Raw genomic sequence first — 20,094 nt, 5'->3', positions numbered from 1 at the left:
CTTAAAGAGAAGAGCGGTAGCCAAAAGAAGCTGCCTTTCTCCACCTTTAAAAAAAAAAAAAAAAAAAAAAAAAAAAGACTGTCCAGTGTTTGTTTTCTCGGAAGAGTTCGTTTTATATTTGTTTTAAACACCTCGTTAATTTTTAAGTGTGTGGGCGCTGCCTCAGCTTCAGTGAATGATGGTGAGTGTAGGGGTCGGGACGAAGGGGGAGCCATGGTTGGCACCGTGGGGGGTGGGACAGAGGGGGTGCGCTTGAACGCTGAGCCGTGGGGTGGCTTTTTGCAGGGGGCTGTAGTGGCTTGCTCGGGTCCTTCCGCGGGGAGCGGAGGTGAGACTTGAGCTTTTTTTGCTTGTTCTTGGCGTGAGGAACTGGCATCCCCACAGCCGCCGTAGCGTCGCTTTGTAATGGAGCGAGGGGTGCGCCGCTGCCTGGGGTGAGCCCCTGAGGGTTACTGCCATTCTTAGTAGCATAGGGTTTTAAAGTTTTAAGAGGAAGTGAGAGATTAAGGCCAAGGGAAGGAATACCGCAGCTAAAAAGCCCGGGGCTTGTGGAGGAAAGTGCCAGGCCTCGCAGCCGTCGGCGCCACGGTCTGGTGAGGACTTCGCGACGGGAGGCGCTTCACACCACGAGCGGCCATTTTGTGGCGGCCCTGCCCTGCCACATGGCGCCGGGCTCTTCCCGCTCTGCGCATGGCCTGGCCGAGCGGCGCCGGCCGGCCCCGTCCCCACCTTCTGTCCCCGTCGCCGCTTGCCGTGAGGGTCAGGTCGGAACCCTCGCCCCGGGTGTCGGGGGCGTTCAGACAGCTTCCACTGCCCTCAGAGGGGCGCCTCCCCTTCTGCCCGTCCCTCGTCCCCCGAGTCACTTGGGCGTCAACCCCCCCTTGCCCCGCGCCTCGCCTAGTGGCGAGGCGCGAAGCCCGCAGGACGTGAGGCGGCCGCCCCCCCGACTCCCTGTCGCGCTCCCCTGAGGTTCACCCTCTGTGGTGGTTTGGCTTTTTTTTTTTTTTAATCTCCCAGAAAAAACTGACTTCGTGTAGTGCGTTGTGGACTCCGTGTGGTCAGTAGGAGTTACTGCCTGAACTGGCACGTTGCTCCTTCAACATGCAAGTTGCTGTTTCTTCTTCAGAAATTTTTTTGCAAAATGGAATTTGCGACTGTAACCCAGACACTTGAGCAACACCTTTTAAAAGTAGGGTATTTTTTAAAAAAGTTAAGCCTTATAAGTCGTAGCTGTTAGCGTGCGAGCGTCTTAAGTACTTGACTGAGAGCTCCACCTGCTGCCTAATGGAAAGAGCACATTGTACCGGCGGACATTTTCTTTCCTTAGGTAGTGTGCTGTCATGGTAACCGATTCTTGTGCACAGAAAGTAGTCTGCGGGACATATCAGGAGTTTTAAATGCTTAAAACCCAAAAAGTTTAATAGTTCCTTTAAACAAAGAGTGTATGAGATCAGGGAAAGACAGGGAGAAGCCTAAGAAATCGGGGACTTCTGCGACCGAAAGAAAAATTGAGGTTTTCCTTCCTTAGATGTGCATAAGACCGAGTGATGTTTGTAACCCACTTGAGTAAGCTAGGTATTTCCACCACATGGTCCTAACGGTAGGCCTTTTCCACCTTTTTTTTTTTGCCAAAAGTCTTGATTAGCCTCATGACTACTATAGTCAAGAGATTAATCCAGTTTCCTGGCATCAATTTAAACTTGATGCTTGCTGGAATAATGCAAAAAGAGCAAGCTGATTAAATTTACCTTGTGATGAGAGAAAGGAAAAAAACTTGTTAATTCAGTAAACTGAAAACCTTTGAATAAGCGCTAAGTTTCCTAACATACAGAAATTTGATTTCAAAGGTATTATCTGAGAAGGATAGACAAATTAACCCCACTTAAGGTATTTTTGAAGAGTTGAGTCACTTCAGCTGATGCTATAGTTTCAGGGTAGCCAATTATCAAGTTCATGATTTTCCAGATTTTGAAAAACTTAGGTGGCTTAGGATTTGGACACTGATTCAGCAGCAGTGTGAGTTCTTTGTCCATACCGTATGTGGAAGTAAATTGTTTACCTAATGCTATATTAGGTAGTCAAATAACATTTTACCAATGCGATGTGTCATTAACGTGGTTTTAGATAGGGCAGTACGCTGTTCCAGTTGACAGAAGTTTTGCGTTGTAGTACTGAAGACTTGAAAAGTAACTTTGAAAGATTTTGTTCCCTGTTTTCATACTGTAAGACTTTTACTACAGTGCATTTTTCAACAACAGCTCTTTTTCAAGTTCTGAGAAATAAAGGTATTAACAGGTCTTAAAGCTTATTTTTGATGTTGACTAATTTGTCAGAATGCCTAAGTAGCCTGTTTGCTTCCTTTGTAAAATCATTAAATGAGTGTATTTTCGTTGAAAATTTTGTTCTGCGTCATTAGTGTGAGAAACGAACGCTGCACTTCCATGGCAGCCGAGGCCATGGATGACTTGGGTACCAGCAGTATCTGCGTGTCTACCCACTTTCTTATGCTGCTTCTGGCACTTGTTGGGTGCCTCTGCTGTGAGCCGTTTCCTGTTCTAGGTTACCAGAGAATTTGCACGGCAAAGTGAATACTTCTCTTTTAGCCTGGTTTGGTGGAACAGATCCAGAAAAAAAGAAGTAGAAGCCACCTTAGGCCGGCTTAAGGTTGCTGTGGAGTTGCAGTCTCAGATTTCAGTTCAGATGCGCTTTAGCTTGGGGTGCAGCCACAGAAGTGGTCTTCTCACCTATTGCTTTGCTTTTGCACTTGTTGGATTCTTATACTAGCACAAGTATTTACCTAACTGCAGAATGAGCTCAGATCAGAAGTGGATGTGTCTGAAAATTAGTACAAAATTTTTCTCCTGTGAAATGTAAATGTAGGATTGATTTCCCTGCATAGTGATATGAAGAGCTGTTGTGGTACAATAGGAGGGAAGGGGGAGAACTACCCTCTTTCTGTTTACAGCAGAAATGTTGTATTACTCAATCTTTATTACCATGGAACAGTGGAAGTTGCTGTCTCCCAGCTTCACTGGAGGGTAGGGGGAGTTCTTAGATGATAAAGGGAAAGGATCGACTTAAAACTTCTGTTGAGAATTTGCAGTAGGAAGCATAGTTGGTAAGTAAATTGAGCATAGGCAACAGTATCTGGTGTGATGGAATCGGATTCTGTCCGAGGCATAGCTTCATGAACTGGTTTTGAAGTGACTTTATTGCTTAGTGCTTCTCAGAAGAGGCTAAGCTGCCTCCATCTGTGTTTCCTCTTCTTCATCCACTGATCCTGAGGTGGATCTGGTGCTTGTCTGATTCAATAGTAAGCTGATTGAATTCTCTACAATAGCAGAATACTAATTGGGTGAAAAACTGCTCACTTTACATTAATCTTCTTGCCAAATTTCTTGAGCCAGCTTAATTTGAACTGACAAGTGTTAGAACTTGTACAGAGGAGGCGCGGGCAAACCCTCTCTGGCTTTTAGTAATGGTGTGTTGTTAATTTGGTTCAGTCACACTGAAATCGTATTTGGAGGGCAGAATTCTCTTTTGGCTTTGTTTAATTGCTGGGCAAATCAAGTGCTACATGTATAATTCGGTTCTTGTAATTTTCTCATGCCCTTACTGGGTGTCCAGTTTGAATGAGTACTTACCACACACAGCTGCAGTTCAAATGTGCATTAAGCATGAAAATTGTTACATTGAAAAATTGGATGCTACCTATTGCAAATTATTAGGTTTCAAAATAGTAGATAACTTTGACTAAATCAAAGTTCAGAATATCTGAAGTGGGGATAATGTCAGACCAGTTGAATTGTAAAGAAAAGCTTATTAATGTTTCAAAGTACAGGGGGATGAGTGACACTGAACTTGTCAGAGTAGTTTATGTTCTTAGCAGCCAGGCAAAGCATGGCACATTGCTAGAACATTCAGATAGTAGAAGACATGGGGGTCTAGAGTTTGTGGTGCCAATGCTGCTTATGTTGTATTTTAGTTCTCGTAAATACATTTGTAAAACATCAAACCTTACGCAGAGTATGGAATGGATGTTTACTAGCATCAGGAACAAGAAATGGAATTGTATATGGTCTTTTCATCTGAAAAAATACTGAATTACTCTTTAGGGAGCATTGTATCTTCCTCTGCACTGAATGATTCCGTAACTCCTAGGTTGTTTCAAAATGCTTTAGGACCAAAAGGGTGTGTCTGAAACAGGGGTGTGCAAAGCATATTGTGACTAGTTGCTCTATAATCATAATGTTCTTTGCACTGCATGCACAAAAACTGCATGCTTCAGATTCTGCTTTGGTGCAGACAACTCAACTTTGTAGTTATTTATATTTCTGTTGTATTTAAATTGACAAAATCTTTTTTTCCTGAGAAAATGAATAGTGTGAATGTTCCATCAAGGTCTCATTTCCCTTCTTGTAGCTAACTTACAGTTTAACTCCATTACCTGTGCTCTTAAGACTGTTTGTAAGCTTACTCACATCTCAAGTATTCAAAGCTTTTGACCAGAAAGGCGATGGGATTTGTTCTGTTGGATAATCAATTTACAGTAAATTGTATATTTAAAGAATTTAATTTCTTGCTTACATCTGAAAGGAATTCAGTAAAGTTCTGAAATGAATTATTTTGATGTTCTTGCTGTGTGTCTGGTAGTAGCAGCAGTGGTCATGAAGCTTCATATAGCCAGACAGGGCTACTTAAATTAGCTGAGGTTAGGTCTAGATTTAAATTTTTAAAGCTTCTTAAAATAATTGCTTAAACTTTTTTCCAATGAATGGTCTATTTGCAGCAAGTACTTCCTTTAAGGAATTGGGAAGGTGCTGTTGAAATTCACTCTTCCAGGCTATATCTGTAGAAAGATGCAGGCATTCTAGTATCTTGAAGTGTACTTAAATATGTATTTGTGTTTAAATTTTTCAGTCGGCAAACACGGAGGCTCAGCGTGCAGGTATCTCAGAGGACAATACCCCTTTGTCAACAACCAGTACAGGATATGTTTTGCCAGAAGGAAAAATCATGCCAAACACAGTCTTTGTTGGTGGCATTGATATAAAGGTATTTATATACTTCTAATTGCTTAAGATGGGTATAGGGCACTTCAGTGGGAAGGAAATGGGAATTTAACTCCTGGGGTTTTTTATTTAATGTGTATCTTTACCAATCTTAAGGTATTGCAGTGTCATGAGAGAATTTTGGAACAGGTGAGTAACTTCAGTTCTTATGGTAGTAGAAGATGGATTTAAAAAATGGTACTGGCTGGTTTAAATCAGTTCTACAGTTGAATGTGTTTGAAGAAGTTTAAGACTTTGTTTCTTTTAGATGAATGAAGCAGAAATTCGGAGTTTCTTTGAAAGATACGGTACTGTGAAAGAGGTAAAAGTAATCACTGACCGAACTGGGGTTTCCAGAGGGTGAGTAGAACATGAATAGTTGTTTCAGGTTGCTGCCTAGGTGGCTGTAATTCTGTCATAGATGTTACGAGCAGCTACTTAGCGGCACACTTGTCATACTTAAGCCTTAATGCTAGCTGCAGTTTTCTGTTGTGGTAAATTAACACTGTGAAACCTGTAAGTCTAGATTGTTCCATAATCTTATAAAGAATAGCCTGATTTTTCTGACTTCAGTTTATCTGTTCAGGGAAAAGAGGGTTATTGCCACTTAGCCAGTGGAAACAAAGCTTGAAACTTGTGTGATGCTTATGCAGACAGATGTTTCATAGAACTTTTCTGATGGCTAAAGTAGTCAACAACAACCTGGAGAGAGTTGAGGGTGGTTAAGAGAAGTGGTAGGTGATCTGTTCAGGGCAATAGGACTGCAATCTTCTGACACTCAGGGATAAGTTAGAGAGAAAACCAAACTCATTTGGGTGAAGAGTGAAACTGTGAACAAAGTTGAAGCAAGGGAAGATCCCACTGGATATATAGAAGAATTCTCAATTAATTGTTTGTGGTGAAACACTTAAATAAGGATGTGTAGGACCCTGGGTTCTGGGGAACCTCTTCCAGGTTTGAAGTTATCCCTGCTTTGAGAAGGAGTCTTTACTCTCAGGATGTTCCTTCCAGCCCAGTTCCTTTTCTGTCATTCTATAAGCAGATCCTAAAAGGTCTTGTTTTTTCTTAGGTATATGTATTAATTCATGAGCTGGAAATCTGTTTTATTTCCTCATATCCCTTGCTAGTCTTCATGGTGAATTCTGATGTGCAATTAGGCAGTGTATGTTCTGAGTATTGATAATGAATTGGCATACTCCATTAATTGACACAACTGTGTTCCTATAATGCTCTGAAATGATCTTAATTTTATAGACTAGATAAACTAGGGGGACAGTGAAATTGAAAAACCTCTTCAAGGATAACTTCCCCCACTGGTATTATGTTCCTGTAATGCCTGCCTTCATCCAAACCTCTGTACTAAATGCAAAATTGGATGATAATTCAGATCTTAAAAGTTTTTTTTTTACTTTGGGTTAGTAATATCAACAATAGTGCTCATTTTGAGTAGCTGAAATGGAAGAATAGCCCTTCTGTTTCATATTATTCTAGAATCTGGCATTCAGTTCCTTTCATCTGGCCCAGTAGTATATGCTGCTGGTTAGCAGTAAATAGATTTTCATGCTGAATTATAAATTCATGTCCTACTTCTGTCATGCAATATAGTGTACCTGCCATATATGCTGTTAACAGATCTTGTTCAAAATGATTCAGCTAACAGATCAAAATCTGATTATTGAATAACCTGTGTTTTCTTTTCAGGTATGGATTTGTATCTTTCCTGGACAATGTGGATGTTCAAAAAATAGTAGAAGTAAGCTCTTTGTCTGAATTATCTGAAGAAGTTAATATATGAAGGTTGGAGACATGTTCAGGGGAAACCAAATTATTATGTACCCTGTAGAGTAAATTAAGACAAGGAAGGTCTGGGGCTGCCCAAAAAGCAAATTCACTGAAGTGTGGTAGAGTCTTTGTATATTCAATTGAGAAAGAAAAAAAAAATTAATTTTAGTCTTGGTGTGCTTGAATGTCTCATGTTGTTCTATTTCTGGTCGCTCTCATTCATTTATGTGCTTGAAAGCCTCATGCGTATGTTTGGCTGCTTGCTTTTTGTATCAGATGATCATCCTAGAACCCTTGTGCTTTTGGCAGATACAAAGACATGTCAGCATTATTATTGGGAATAACGGTAACATGGAAAACAGCATTAGTTTTTTTTACTTGCGTCTCAGCAGTTGAAGTATGTGTTTCTCTTGCAGTATTTGTGCATTTGGATGTTACCAGAGGGCAAGTATTTTTTTAAGCCTCCTTGACTGTAAGATGCAACTTGTTCACGTCATACAGTTTTCCTGTAGCTCACGCAGGAGGTAAAGGGCTAGAACTGTTACAGCCCTTCTGCTCTTAGAGTTCAGTATCAGAGAAATTTTAAATCTCAGTGCTCGCAATCAAATCTGTTACTTGGCTCTGATAGACTTCAGCAGGTCACAAGCCACTGACAAAGCTTTTTGTTTTCCTTTCTCCCCAAATGGAGTGCAATAACTGAAAATAACATGTATTGAAATATTTCCCTCTGAAGTCTTTGCTTCAGAAAACTCCCATGTTCCTGAAGGATGAACAGTCTCTCACTTGCTTCTGAAGCTCTTAAATAGGAGAGTAGATCTGAAAGACAAATCCAGATAAATGTGCCAGGCATCAATCTAGTGTTCTGTGATATGTTCAGCTGTGTTTACTGGCTGTCCAGCTCCTTAAAGGGGAAGAGAACATGTTCAAACAAAGTGGAGAGCAGTGAAATTTCAGCAGGAGGTTCTTGATGCTTGCCAAAAAGCTTCAAAAGCTTGCTTTCTTTAACTCATGGTAAGCTGACAAAAATACTGCTGTGTACTGAGCAACAGACTTTATATGAGAATACCTTTTTTTTTTACCATGGGTTAGATTTATTGTACTAGATCAGTGTTGAATGCTTGCTTTGAGGCAGCAACCTCTAGAGGTCTCTTGAGTAGCATTGTCATTTGAGCCATGCGCCATTGCTGATTTTCTGTGCGCATTTCTTCAAAACTAAAAGTGCTTAGTGTATCTCTATTAATATAGTACTCACTGATGTGACTTTGTATACCAGAGGCCTTGAAAGACCTGGAGGTGTATGGTGGATTTTTTTTTTCAGTGCAAATTTCAGGTGTACAGGCAGTAAATAATTGCTGCCTTGTCAGGAAGAATCATGTCCAGATAGAAATCGTCTTACAGAGCTGTTGACTTCTGGAGGGGATGGAAAAAGGGAAAGAATGAACATCTGCATTTTAGAGCTCAAGTCATAAGCAGAGATCACTTTGCTAAACTATTTTGGACAATTTATCTGTAGTGAGTGATCACAATCTTTTATGTAAATGAACACAATAGAGTCCATGGTTAGCACTCTAGATGCCTGTGTTTATCTGCCTAGCTCTATAGCTTTGTGCAACCTGAAAGTATTTTTTTGTCTGATTCCATTTGTAACTGCACTTTGGTCCAGCGTGAGCCTGTTTGCAGTTCAGAACAGAAAGCTGCCTTCTGCTTTGAGGGGAGGTCTATCTTCTGAGAGCTCTTGTTGCTCAGGTGGAAAAGGTGGTTGCATGGTTCTGGGCACAGTAAGATTGCAGGATCAATTAAAAAACCCAAAACAAACCTGTCAAACTAGTCAGGGTGTTTCACCTTTTTTCCACCCATGTCTTATTCTATTTTTATCAGTATGAGAAGATGATCAAATAAGACATTTTTTTATATCACTATTTTTCTGCTTATTTTGCTTATTTTTACATTGGACAATAAAGCTGCTGCTATCTGTTCAAAGCACTGTCTTTAGTAGAAACGTGAGAACAAGTTTATTGAGGTGTCTGTTGAAATTACAGACTGCGTATTTTCTTCTAAAGTAGGCAGGTCCTTAGTGTGAGGCATGATGTGAGAATCTAGATAGTCTGTGTAGCTGCATCTAATTCTGATCTTAATACTTGGTACTAAATTTGTGTTAATTGGGGTAAGACAAAAATCTTCTCAGTGTAAAGCATTTGTAAACATCAATGTAGCCCTCTGAACTGTAACAGTACCTAGTTTAGGTAGTGTCATGTATGCTATGCACATCTTCATAGGTAGGTAAACGTGTTTCTAGTTACCATTTTGGCAGAGAATGTGAGGTCAGACCCAAAAGTGAATTCTATTTTGGGAGTTTTGTGTGGAAAAGTTACTGAGCACCTGAACAAACATTAATCTGCTTAAATCCATGTATTAAAGCAGGTTTATATACTTCAGACTTAAACTGTATTCTTGTAGAGAACAAATCTTACAGGCCCTCTTCTACAGTCAGTCCAAATAGACCTTGAAGTGTAAGCATGTTGTGGTGCCCTTTCAACCTACGTTTGTCAGTGAATGTTCTGGTTTTCAAACTAAGCAGTTTCACTGAAGAACATAGAATTCAACTTCTGCAGGGAGGGAAGAGTGCTGTAAATTCTTCCTGTGCTTTTGTTATGGCTCCAGATACTGTGCTGCAAAGCAGTAATCAGTCACTGATCATTGAAAGTCTGGAATCCTGCCTTCTGAACTAGCATTTGGGCAGAACTTGGAGGATGAGAAGTGACACGTGTCTCCGGCATTTGCTGACTACTGAGGAGTGCTTCCAGCCCTGTCTTGCAAGTCTTTCAGATGCTGGGTTTGGGTATTTGAGGAACATGCAAACCTTCAGTCTTACTCTTTCTTGATTAGTCTGTGCTACATAGATGCTTTGGCCAGAAAAGTTCTGAAATGTCAGTGTGTTTGAATGTTCTGAAGGAATGCATGTGAGAATTTCTCTAGAGAGAATACAGTAATGTGCGGGTAAATAGTAGGGCTTACCCTTCTGTTTCCGTTAATATTAGGTATTCAACTTCTAACATGTTACGTGGAAGCCTCTTAGGAAGGTTGTGGTAAGGAAGATAAGTGGAAGATAGGGTTTCAAGGGAACCTAGACTATGGTCACTACATAAATATCCTTAGTGAGGCAAGAATAGTTGAACTCTGTGTAGAAAACCAGAAGGCTGACAGTCACTACTAATACATAGTTGCAAACTACTGGTAGTGCATGTTGCTGTTGAGGCAAGTGGTGTGTAGTGGGTTTGGAAGGTCAGTAAGCAAATGAGTGCCAAGAGCATTGCAGGAAATTAAAGGTAAAAGGTGTAAGATGTTAAGGTGGGAGAGGAGAATGGAGGCTGTTGAGCCTGTATGCGAGTTGAGAATACTGTGTTGTAGAAGCGGGGTATAGTCTCTTTCAAATCAAACCAACCACCCACCTCGCTGATTCCCCAGCTTACACAATAACCTGTTTTTCAGTCACAAATCAACTTCCACGGCAAAAAGCTGAAACTGGGGCCAGCAATTAGAAAGCAACAAAACTTGCGTAAGTATATATAAACAAATTTCTTCATATTACAAGTATATATTAGAGTGTTTTTTAATTATACGTTAATATCCTTGAAAATCCTTTTAATCTGATGAAATGTATATTACAGTTAAACTTCAGTTCTGAGTTTTATGACCTCACTACTTGTGTGGTGTACAGTTTTGGTAATAACTCAGGTTGGTAGCACAGTACAATACAGTTAATGTTGAGTTAAATTTAAGAGTCAAAACACGGTTTTTTGCAGCTTGATTTCAGATTACTAATACATGTGAAAATGTCTTAATACTTTTTATTTCTCTTTGCTTTAAAATAAGGTTCTTATGTGCATCCCAGCCCATTAATCTTCAATCCTCCTGCACCACAGTTCCATAGTGTATGGGGTAATCAAAATACAGAGATACTTGTGCAGCCTCCAGCTGTAATGAGCCCAGTAACCCAGTATGTTCAGGTAAGACTGTTCATGTCAATGATTTTGAAACATAATTAAATATTTTTGAAGGTGCAGGCACATACAACTTCAGGAATATGTATTTGAGGCTCCAATCTTAACATACCGGCTTGTTTTCATATTACCTTCCCCAAAAAGAAGCATCCGACTTCAAACCACTTTAAAAGAATGTCAACAACCTTGGAAAATTAATTCATTGATGTGATCTCTTTTGTTATAAAACAAAGACGGAGATATTTTTTATTTTGAGAATGAGAGGTGGAGCTAAGATTTAATTATGTATCAGTTCTTAAGTGTTCTTGTTACTTGTCACAGATGCACTTCACAAATCAAATGGATCCAGATATTTAATGTACTGCTGCCCTGTGTCAGAATAAACCATAAAATTTAAAATTTATTTTTTTTAAACATGTATGGAATCAGAAGTTGGCTGTGGTACTGCCCCCCTGCCCCAGCTTCTTGTTTCTGAACTGCTGTTGTGTCTTTGTAAGAGTACTGTGTTAAGCATCTGCTGTTAAACAGCTGTGACCAGTACTGTACACCTACAGGATATCGCTTTATTGGTACTTCAGATAAGCATTCTTACTGAGGTGTAGGTGGAATACTTCTGGCCTGGTTTTGAGTTCTGTACTGTGAATAGGCGGCTTTCCAGGTTACGGTCTCTTCCTGTATTAACCCTATATGATATGACAATCCATCAGGGCTGTGATTCTGTTTTGTGTATTTTTCTTAAGTGAATGAAGACGAGCAAAGTGACTTGCATAAATATTTTTTCTGAAGTAGAGCGCTTGATAGTAGTACTGTTGCTGATTCTCTTGGGTCTATTGGGAGAGTGAAATAGCATCGGAGGAACTAATTCTGGAATGTGCCTTTAAGTATTCTCTGAAGAAGCTGAGAAGGTTCCAGGTTAACATTGTGTTAAAATGCTTGCAGGGAAGAAATGCCTGGAAATTGTCAGAATTGTAATACTTGGTTTGCCTTTGGCTCCAAGAAGATGATCTTCAGGCTGTAGTCCATTACTTCATGGTAGTTGGTCTGTTTCAGATCTGCTTTAGAAAGTTTATGGGATGAGTTCTGAAATTACTTAAAAAGATCAGCTACAAGCAGATGTGGGATTTTTAGATATGTAATACACTACAGAATCCCACTTCTAGAGTTTTTTAGTGCCTGAAGTTATGAAGCCCGATGGGGAATCTATAAGGGTTGCTTTTAAATAATAAAGCTAGTCTGACAGAGGAATTGAAGTAACAATGTGACTACGTACCTCTAAAAATGTGCTCCTGGCTTTATAAATACCTTTACAATATCATACTTTTTATCTTGCTTCAATCTTGCATTTTTTAAAATTTTTCTTCGCAGACATATCCATACAGTTCACCAGCTTTATTGATACAGCAGCAAGTTCCTGTAGGGTATCAGCCAACCTACAACTATCAGGTATGTAATTCTTTAGTAGCAGCAGAAAGGTTGTTTGATGCTTAACAAAACTTGAATGGAATGAAGTGTTAACTGGAGTCTGATCTTTCTGTGTTCCTCTTCCTGTGAATTCTTCTTCCCTTCAGCTCCTGCTTCACAGAAAAAAAAACTAGTGATATTCTAATACAATGAAAACTATTGAATAACTGAGCATACTTTTAGTTTAAATTTTTTTCTTAAATACGCAACAATAAGGCAACTTCCAAATTAGCAAAAAGTACATGGATCAGTAGTACTTTTTCTCATGGGAAGGAACTTTGTGTTTGTACATGCTATACTGCAGATAGTTGATGTTTGTTACTTAAAACAGAATCACTGAGTCTTACCAGACTATGTAAATGTGGGATGTATATAGAGGGGATGTGCTCCTGACCTCTAAAAATGGCACTTGGCTGATAGTGATTTTTGAACTCAAGTGAAATGTGTGGGGAAGTCCTGTTACTGAAACTAAACTAGAAGTAGTTTAGTAACTGGAAGTAACTACAGGTTTGAGATGTTTTCAGTGTTGCTGCTGTGATTCCACTTATTTTCCTGATCTTTGGAAATCTTTTTTTTTAAACTTGGAATGAGGAGAGGAAGGAGGAGGAAGTTGAATTTGTGGTAAGGATGACTTTGTGCTGAACGCTACGTGAGGTACACATGAAAAAGCTATCTTGCTGGATGGAAGACTCTACTGTTTAATGAAAAATCCAGACATGAAATGTTATAAATGGTGGCTCTTAAAGAGTCTGTGTTGGAAATGAATCAATAAAAGCTAGTTCTTGTCCAATTCTTGTTTAAGGTTCAACCACAATGGCTTGCTGGGGAGCAAAGAAATTACGTTATGCCTCCGGTAAGTCTACAAAGTTAAACTTCTGTCTTGTCAATTAGCACACTGTTTTGACAGTTTAATACTTAAAAAAAGTCAAACTGTTTGACTGGTTCTGTATGTAATCTGGTCTATACAAATCTGTAGCTGCTGACAAGAGTAGGTAATTGTTTAGGATTTCCTACTGAAATGGTGCTTTTTCAGGGGCTGCCTGGCAGAACTACCTGTTTTATGGCATTACTCTATGTGTTCTGGTCATACAATTCTGGAATTTTAACATGAATGGAATTGGTTTTTCATAAAGTTGAAGGAAAAGTAAGTGGTGACCTGATGCACAATCCTGACTTACAAGATCTGTATAATGTTACTGCTTATTGTTCCAGATTTTTTTAAATCTAAAAAGCCTCAAAATACTCTGCTTTGCAAGTACTGATTATTTTTTTGGCTCCTTTCAACAGCCTTTTAAATTACTTGCCAGACTGCTGTAGACTGTAGATGGTGCTGATGGCTTCTTAAGAAATCACTTGCTTTCTGTGACTTTACACAAGAGACATCCACAAGAGAGGAAAAAATCTTATGTATTTCTTTAAGTGTTGGAACTTAAACTTGCATCTTAGGGCATTTTTATGTTCTTTGGGTATAATCTTGTATTTATTGAGTACAGTTTCTATTAAGTGTTTAAAAGCTGTAATACTTAATTTTCTTCTGAACAATAGTCTTTTAAGCTAATTCCCAGCAGATGTCTGTAGAATTTGTGAAAGGTAAATGGGGAAAAACGAAGAAAATCGAACTTTGTACATGTATATTGCTGCCCACAAGCATCTGATCATATTACAACAATACTTTATTTCTGCTCACTTCCAGTCATGAACTAAACTTTGCTTTCAGCTTCTTGGCAGAGAAGCAGCCTTTTTGTTTTCATGGAGAGTCTGTATTTTTTTAGTGAGAATTACCTTTTCTTTAATGGGGGGCAGAAATAGACTCTAATTAGAGTTCAGAAGTCACTGAAATAACTGATTATCATGTTGACTTGAAATAATTTTTGTTGACTACCATCCATGAACGTGATAGAGCTGCAGTATGTCACAACAATTAAATGGTAGCAAGCCAAAGAGTTTTTAGAGTAGGTGTGCATCATGGTTTTCATTAGACATTTTAAACTTGATTATATGAGCAGAGAACTTTTCTAGAAGTATCTCAGTTAAGCAACTCTAAGTATTCTTCACAGATTCTTTGAGGACAAGCATATAAGGAGATAGGAAACTTCATCCTTCAGGCTACTGCTTTATACCTACCTATTTGTTTGGTGGATAATCACAATTTCCATGCATAAATGGAATGTCCCCACTGTGATGAGGTCAGATATGATACCCTTTCTGATGGTTTGGGATGGTGCTCAGAAAGGAATAGTCTGTGAACATTGTAGGCTTCTGCCTCTCCCAGTATTGTCAGCTTGGAATTACAGTTTTGGTGTGGAAGGGATTTTGAGAGTGTCAGGTGGCACACCTTGTGTATAATCACAAATAACATCCTTAAGACTGGTGTTGCAAGAAACTGAAAACTACTGTCCAGTCCGGGTAAATCTGACTAATTGGGGGGGGGGGGGGGGGGAGTTTTGCCCCTGAAAAGTGATAATACTTAACCTTGCCGTTGATCCTGGTAAAATTGGCTGTAAAAGCTGCCGATCCTCTCTGGAAGCATCTGGAAGGATGCTTCCATAAAGAGTAACTGCTTTATCAGCCTCTTTGCTATTGTAATTAAACTCTGCACTGGGTTACCACTGTACTGTAAGCAGAGGGAAGTAGGGAGAGGTTTTTCTTAAATAAACTGTAAAATGGCTTGTGCTTTTCTAGACCATTTTACGTCTTGGAAAAAAGTTAATTAGCATGAAGGAAGTTTCAAACAAGAAAGGAACTGTATAGAGAGAAGCAACTACTTGGAAGGGCAGCAGTAGTAGATGTTTTGCTTCCCTTTCATTCGATTTTAGTGCTTAATTTCTTGAAGTTACCTGCTGGTTGTCTCAAATTCTCAGTGAATGCCTTCATTGCTCAATATGCTTGATGGCAAAACCCATACATGGAGGAAGTAGGTTGGGGAGCTAACTCTCAAGAGTGATTACAGTGGGGAGAAGATGTTACAACACATGCTTTTTGGAAGAAAGTAGAACTGTCTTAATGGATCAGGATATGGTATTTCCCCCACTCATGAAACTATCAAAAGTGTGAAGATAAAGTTGGCATACTTATGGGTAGATGAGGACCAGTGACAACACAACTGTGTGCATTTTCCCAGTGTTACTGAAATACTGCAATGTTAAAAAAAATTATACAGGTTTATACTTCAGTGAGCTATCACTGCACTGAGGATCCAGAATTTATACAGACAGAATGTGCTGTTCCAGAGCCCACACAGTCGTCTGCCAACAGTCCGCAAACGGTAAGTGCTTTCTCAAAACTTCCATATTTTTTGTTGTCGATCCTATTCCCAGAAATTTGCATATGTGGTTCAGTGAAGAGGACCTCTGACAGGCATCCTAAAAATTAAGGTTACAGTTGCTGTATTAACCGGTTTGCTCAATCTATTGTATCTGATTTATGTGTACAACTTCAGAAGCTTCATGTTTTCTTGAAACTGTTAGTGCTTGTCTGTAGTGCTGAGGGCTGTATAGAATGTGTGTTCTGCTTCATTAAGTACCATAATGTTCTTAAGTGACAAGGCTTTACTTAATCTGCTGAGAATTACAGGGGAAATTGGCAGGTACTGAAAAAGCTGGTTAGGTAGTGCTGCCTGCTATCATATGCAGATTTATTTTAAGCTTCAAGCATATGAATTGGTAACATTTTATTCCCTTGTTCACTTTCTTTTGTGGAAGGTGATGCCAGTTTGGTCAGCAGTTTGCTCTGAATTCAATTTTGTAAAGGAGACTTCCTTTTTCAGCTGTCAGCCTATTCCACAACTGAACTGAGGTGTCACTGGTCAGAACTGTTACCTTGTAACGTCTAAGGGTGTTAATGAGTTACCAACATTAAAAGATTAAAAAAAAAGACAGATCAGGAAACATAAGGCAGAGAGGAATCACAAATGCAAAGTAAACAGTGACACCCACACTGTTAGTAGTGGGCTAACTAAGAAAATCAGTATTGTTGAAGATGTGTAAATGTATTTCAGAAGTTTGTGGATAAAAGCATACAAACAGTAGTATCCTGTCTGTTTAATCCTGAGAACCGCCTGAGGAACACCTTCGTATCACAGGAGGACTACTTTAAGGTATGTAGTGAAAGCAAAATTAAATCCCTAAAACACAGCTGACCTTCAATTTGTTCACCTGCAGGATATCATAAAGATGAAGGGATTCATATCTGGAATGCCATTTGAATTTTTTTCTTGTACATGCCCTGAGACGTATGGGTTCGGCTCTCAGTGGATTTAATCAAGACTGCATAAAAAATTGCTGAACAGTCAACTCATGGACATTTAAGTGCATGAGGCTCACTAATCCTTCCTCGGTGACAAATTGTTGAAAGGACAGTGGGTTACTCCCTGGTTTGGATGGAGGATGTTGAGTTTGAGCCTTTTAATAATCTTTACACCAGTTAAGTACCCACTGTGGATGGTGGCTCTTCATACTTTGTGTAAATGCCTATACCTTAACCAATAAACTAGTCCATGTTGGTAGCAGGTCATCATATTTTTGCTGTGTGTATTCAGTCTTTGTAGAATTGCAGTTTCTGATTCCATTCCAAGTGATGTTTAATTTCTGTTAATTAATCTTACATTTAAGACTGTTTTTTAAAAGGACAGACACATGAACTAGGCACGTATACTCTGAAACAGGAATACAGAAGCTGTATTTATCAGTTTTGGAGGGGGGTAAATTAGAGTACAGAATGTCTTGAGATACTTTTCATGAAACTTCAGTTGCTTTATTCTGATTATTACCTATAAAAAATTGTCTTCCTGTCTTTTCTCCTATCTCAATCTAGGAGAGGAAGGCGCATCACTTCAGAAGAGGAAGAGCAGTACTCAAAAGTGTTTGATGAACAAAGACTTTAAAGTATCTAAATTCATTAATTTGATGTTACTACAGTTCAATCGAGCAATATATGCAGTATAACCTTCTTCAAAAAGTTGCTTCCAGTTGAAGTTTGTGTTCCTGTTCTACCTGTTTCGGTAGTTGTTTTTGCTTGAGTAGCTTGAAGTTTAAAGTTACAAGTTGACAAACCTCCAGGTTTTATTAATTGTTTGCATGTTTCTGCTGATAATTGGAATGTTAAAGAGTTTTTATATAGGAAAAACACTTTGATGCATGTGGATTTTCTTCTGAGCTTTAAGGTACAGTTTGTATGTTACACTTAATTTTTCTTAAACCACAATTTAAGTGACTAATACTGACCAGCTACCGCTTGCAGTTTAAAAATGGAAGCAGTTATTTGCCCAAGAGGTTGTATTTTAAAACTGAGCTCTTGATGTCTTCTGTTCCACTGATTAAGTTGTAACTCAACTGAAGCCCCTAAGTCCTGGTTGTCTTTAGACTACCTAATCAATGTGGTTATGTTCCCAAATGACAGTTTATGTACCTGCAGTTGTGAGCATCACTATTAGTTTTGGGAAAGAATTAAGAGAATCCTGAAATTCCTATATGTAATTTAAGATGCAAGAATGTAATTAGCTATATTGGCTACTCAGTAGAGTACACTTTTTACTTGAAAAATTTTAGCAACACCTGTATGTTAAAATTGTGAGGAAATACTGCCTTTAAAATATGCCTTAATGTCATGCAAACTGTTAATCAGAGACTATCTGTAAGCCTATTTTAATAATTATGTAGATTTTAGTCATGTAATTTGAAACAATTAAATTTTTATTTTGACTTGGTTTCCCAGATTTCTGGTGACATGCTAATATAATACTAGAGTTAATTTTAAGCTACCTTGAAAAATACTTACAGCATAATAAAGATTTGTTGATGCTATTAAAAATTTATTACCCTATATGAGAATTCCAGTTCTGTAGTAACAAACGTCGTTTTCTTGTAGTTACTAGCTGCAGTTTTGAAAGAACTGAGAGCTGTATTCAGTCTTATATGTTGGGTCCTAGTCTGCTTTTCTTACCCTACTCCCCTCAATCTCTTCAGACAAAAAAGGAAATGATGCCTCTCTTGTTGAGGATGTATATATGAGTTTGAATAGGATTGCATGTTCTGCTGCAGATTTCCAGAAGGCTTAGAAGTAGTAATGGCTAGAAAAAGACTTGCCCAGAAGTAGATGTTAGTGAAACGTATACAAGGGAACTGAGTTGTTGCAGACCTGGACATCTAAGGGAATATGGCCGCAGCATGGAAAATGTTCAAGGACTGCTTCTTGGGAGTGTTCTGGATGAAATTTTATTCAGGGGGCAAGGGGAGAATAGAAGTGATTATAGGTTTTGAGCCACTTTATGCAGAGTTGTACTGATGTTCTGATAATATTAACAGCTTTGCTCTTTCAGGTCAGTTTACCTTTCCTCTGCTCAGACTGTTCTGTGTCACTGCATGTACCTAAACAGCCTACTCAGGCTGTTAAAGCTGTGATGTCAGTTTATTGATAAAGGTAATTGTTTCTTTGCAAATGCAGATTTCATTTTGGCTTAATGTTCTAGTTGGCTTGATTGCCCTGGGATGTATTTGAGGCTTTATGCTGTAGCTGTAAGAAAACACAAAGTGCCTATGTGTAGTTCTTATTGAAGAGTCAACACCAAAAGAAGAGATAAAACAGAAGATATCTACATAGAGTGCATATTTTATGTTTATTTGACCAAGTGTTACCCATAGGACCATCTGGTGAGTGAGTTGATTGTTCAGTATGTTTGAAATGGTGGTGCTAGATAGGAACTGTTCTTGCAAGCATGCTGAGAAGGCTTATCACAGTGAAATGCATAGCCCAGACCTTATGAGTGCCATTTATTTTCTCTTCCATTAGATGATGTTGTGCTGGTTTTGTTAGCCATTTCTCACCCGTAGGAAACTAATTTTTTTATTCCCATCTGGGAATTGTACATCTTGTGGCATATGCCAGTAAAAGTAACAAGTTATAACTAAGAACGTGCATTTTTAATGTCCTTTTGAAGTACCCTATAAGCGTAACACAAAAACAGTAGGTAAATCTCTTTTGTGTTGCATTCAGAAAGTTGAAACATCTGTTTAATATGGCTGTAGCTGAAGGCATTTCCAAAATAGGTGCACAATTGGAGCTTCTTGCAAATTTGTACCTCTTGTATTATCAAATCAAGTGGACCGTGTTAATTGTGAACTAGTAGGCAGTAGGGAGTTCTTGTGGATCTGCCTTTGCTTGCACAGAGTATGTACATTCTGTGTGGGACCCAAAAGCATGCAAGTCTCCTGTAAATAGTAAGACAGCTTTTTGTCAAAAGAAATGATTGTCGAGACAAGATAGATACATAAAATGCTTGCATTTACTTGGTATTATAGGACTATGGCACTTGCTTGTTTTACAGTTCTTACCTGAAGTGTCCCAGTGAGCTGCTTGGTGCTGTGGCCTTTTCATACTGTGTTCACAAGCCTTGCCACCTGACAAAATTATTCTTGGAATGAGACAGCCAGCCAGATGGTATTCTTGGATCTCCATTAGAATGATTGTCTGGCACAGACACTAATTCCCTGTCAAAATGGAAATATTTTTTCCTTCTAGGTATTTGTGTGCTAAACCAAGATGCTAAATTCTGTCTTACGCGAAGGTGATCTGATCCTTAAATGCTACAGTGAGACAAAAGGCTTTTCCCTTAACTGTATTTCACAGGGTTTTCTTTTGCATGCCTTAATGGAACAGATTTTTGAAGTCCTTTAGCAGGTATGCAGTCTATATTCCTTGCAGGAATGACTCAGTTGACCAATATTTTAGGATAGATGTATAATTTAAAAGCTTTAATGTTTGCAACTTACAATGTAACTGAGAAAGTAAAAAAAGATGATTTC

At 38.9% G+C, this 20,094-nt stretch overlaps 1 protein-coding gene across 1 annotated transcript; it reads left to right on the top strand.

Moving 5' to 3' along the window:
• The first annotated feature begins 662 nt into the window (after positions 1-662).
• On the top strand, positions 663-17,161 carry DAZL (deleted in azoospermia like). Its single transcript, XM_074815697.1, has 11 exons — positions 663-926; positions 4,921-5,055; positions 5,320-5,411; positions 6,753-6,804; positions 10,323-10,389; positions 10,707-10,840; positions 12,200-12,277; positions 13,098-13,148; positions 15,456-15,560; positions 16,293-16,391; positions 17,108-17,161. The coding sequence occupies exons 1-11, from the start codon at positions 663-665 to the stop codon at positions 17,159-17,161; spliced, it is 1,131 nt and encodes a 376-aa protein (XP_074671798.1).
• The last annotated feature ends 2,933 nt before the right edge of the window (positions 17,162-20,094 follow it).

This window comes from Strix aluco, chromosome 1 (genome assembly GCF_031877795.1).
Source record: "Strix aluco isolate bStrAlu1 chromosome 1, bStrAlu1.hap1, whole genome shotgun sequence".
NCBI classification, from domain to species: Eukaryota; Metazoa; Chordata; class Aves; order Strigiformes; family Strigidae; genus Strix; species Strix aluco.
This window is presented reverse-complemented; position numbering and strand designations above follow the sequence as displayed.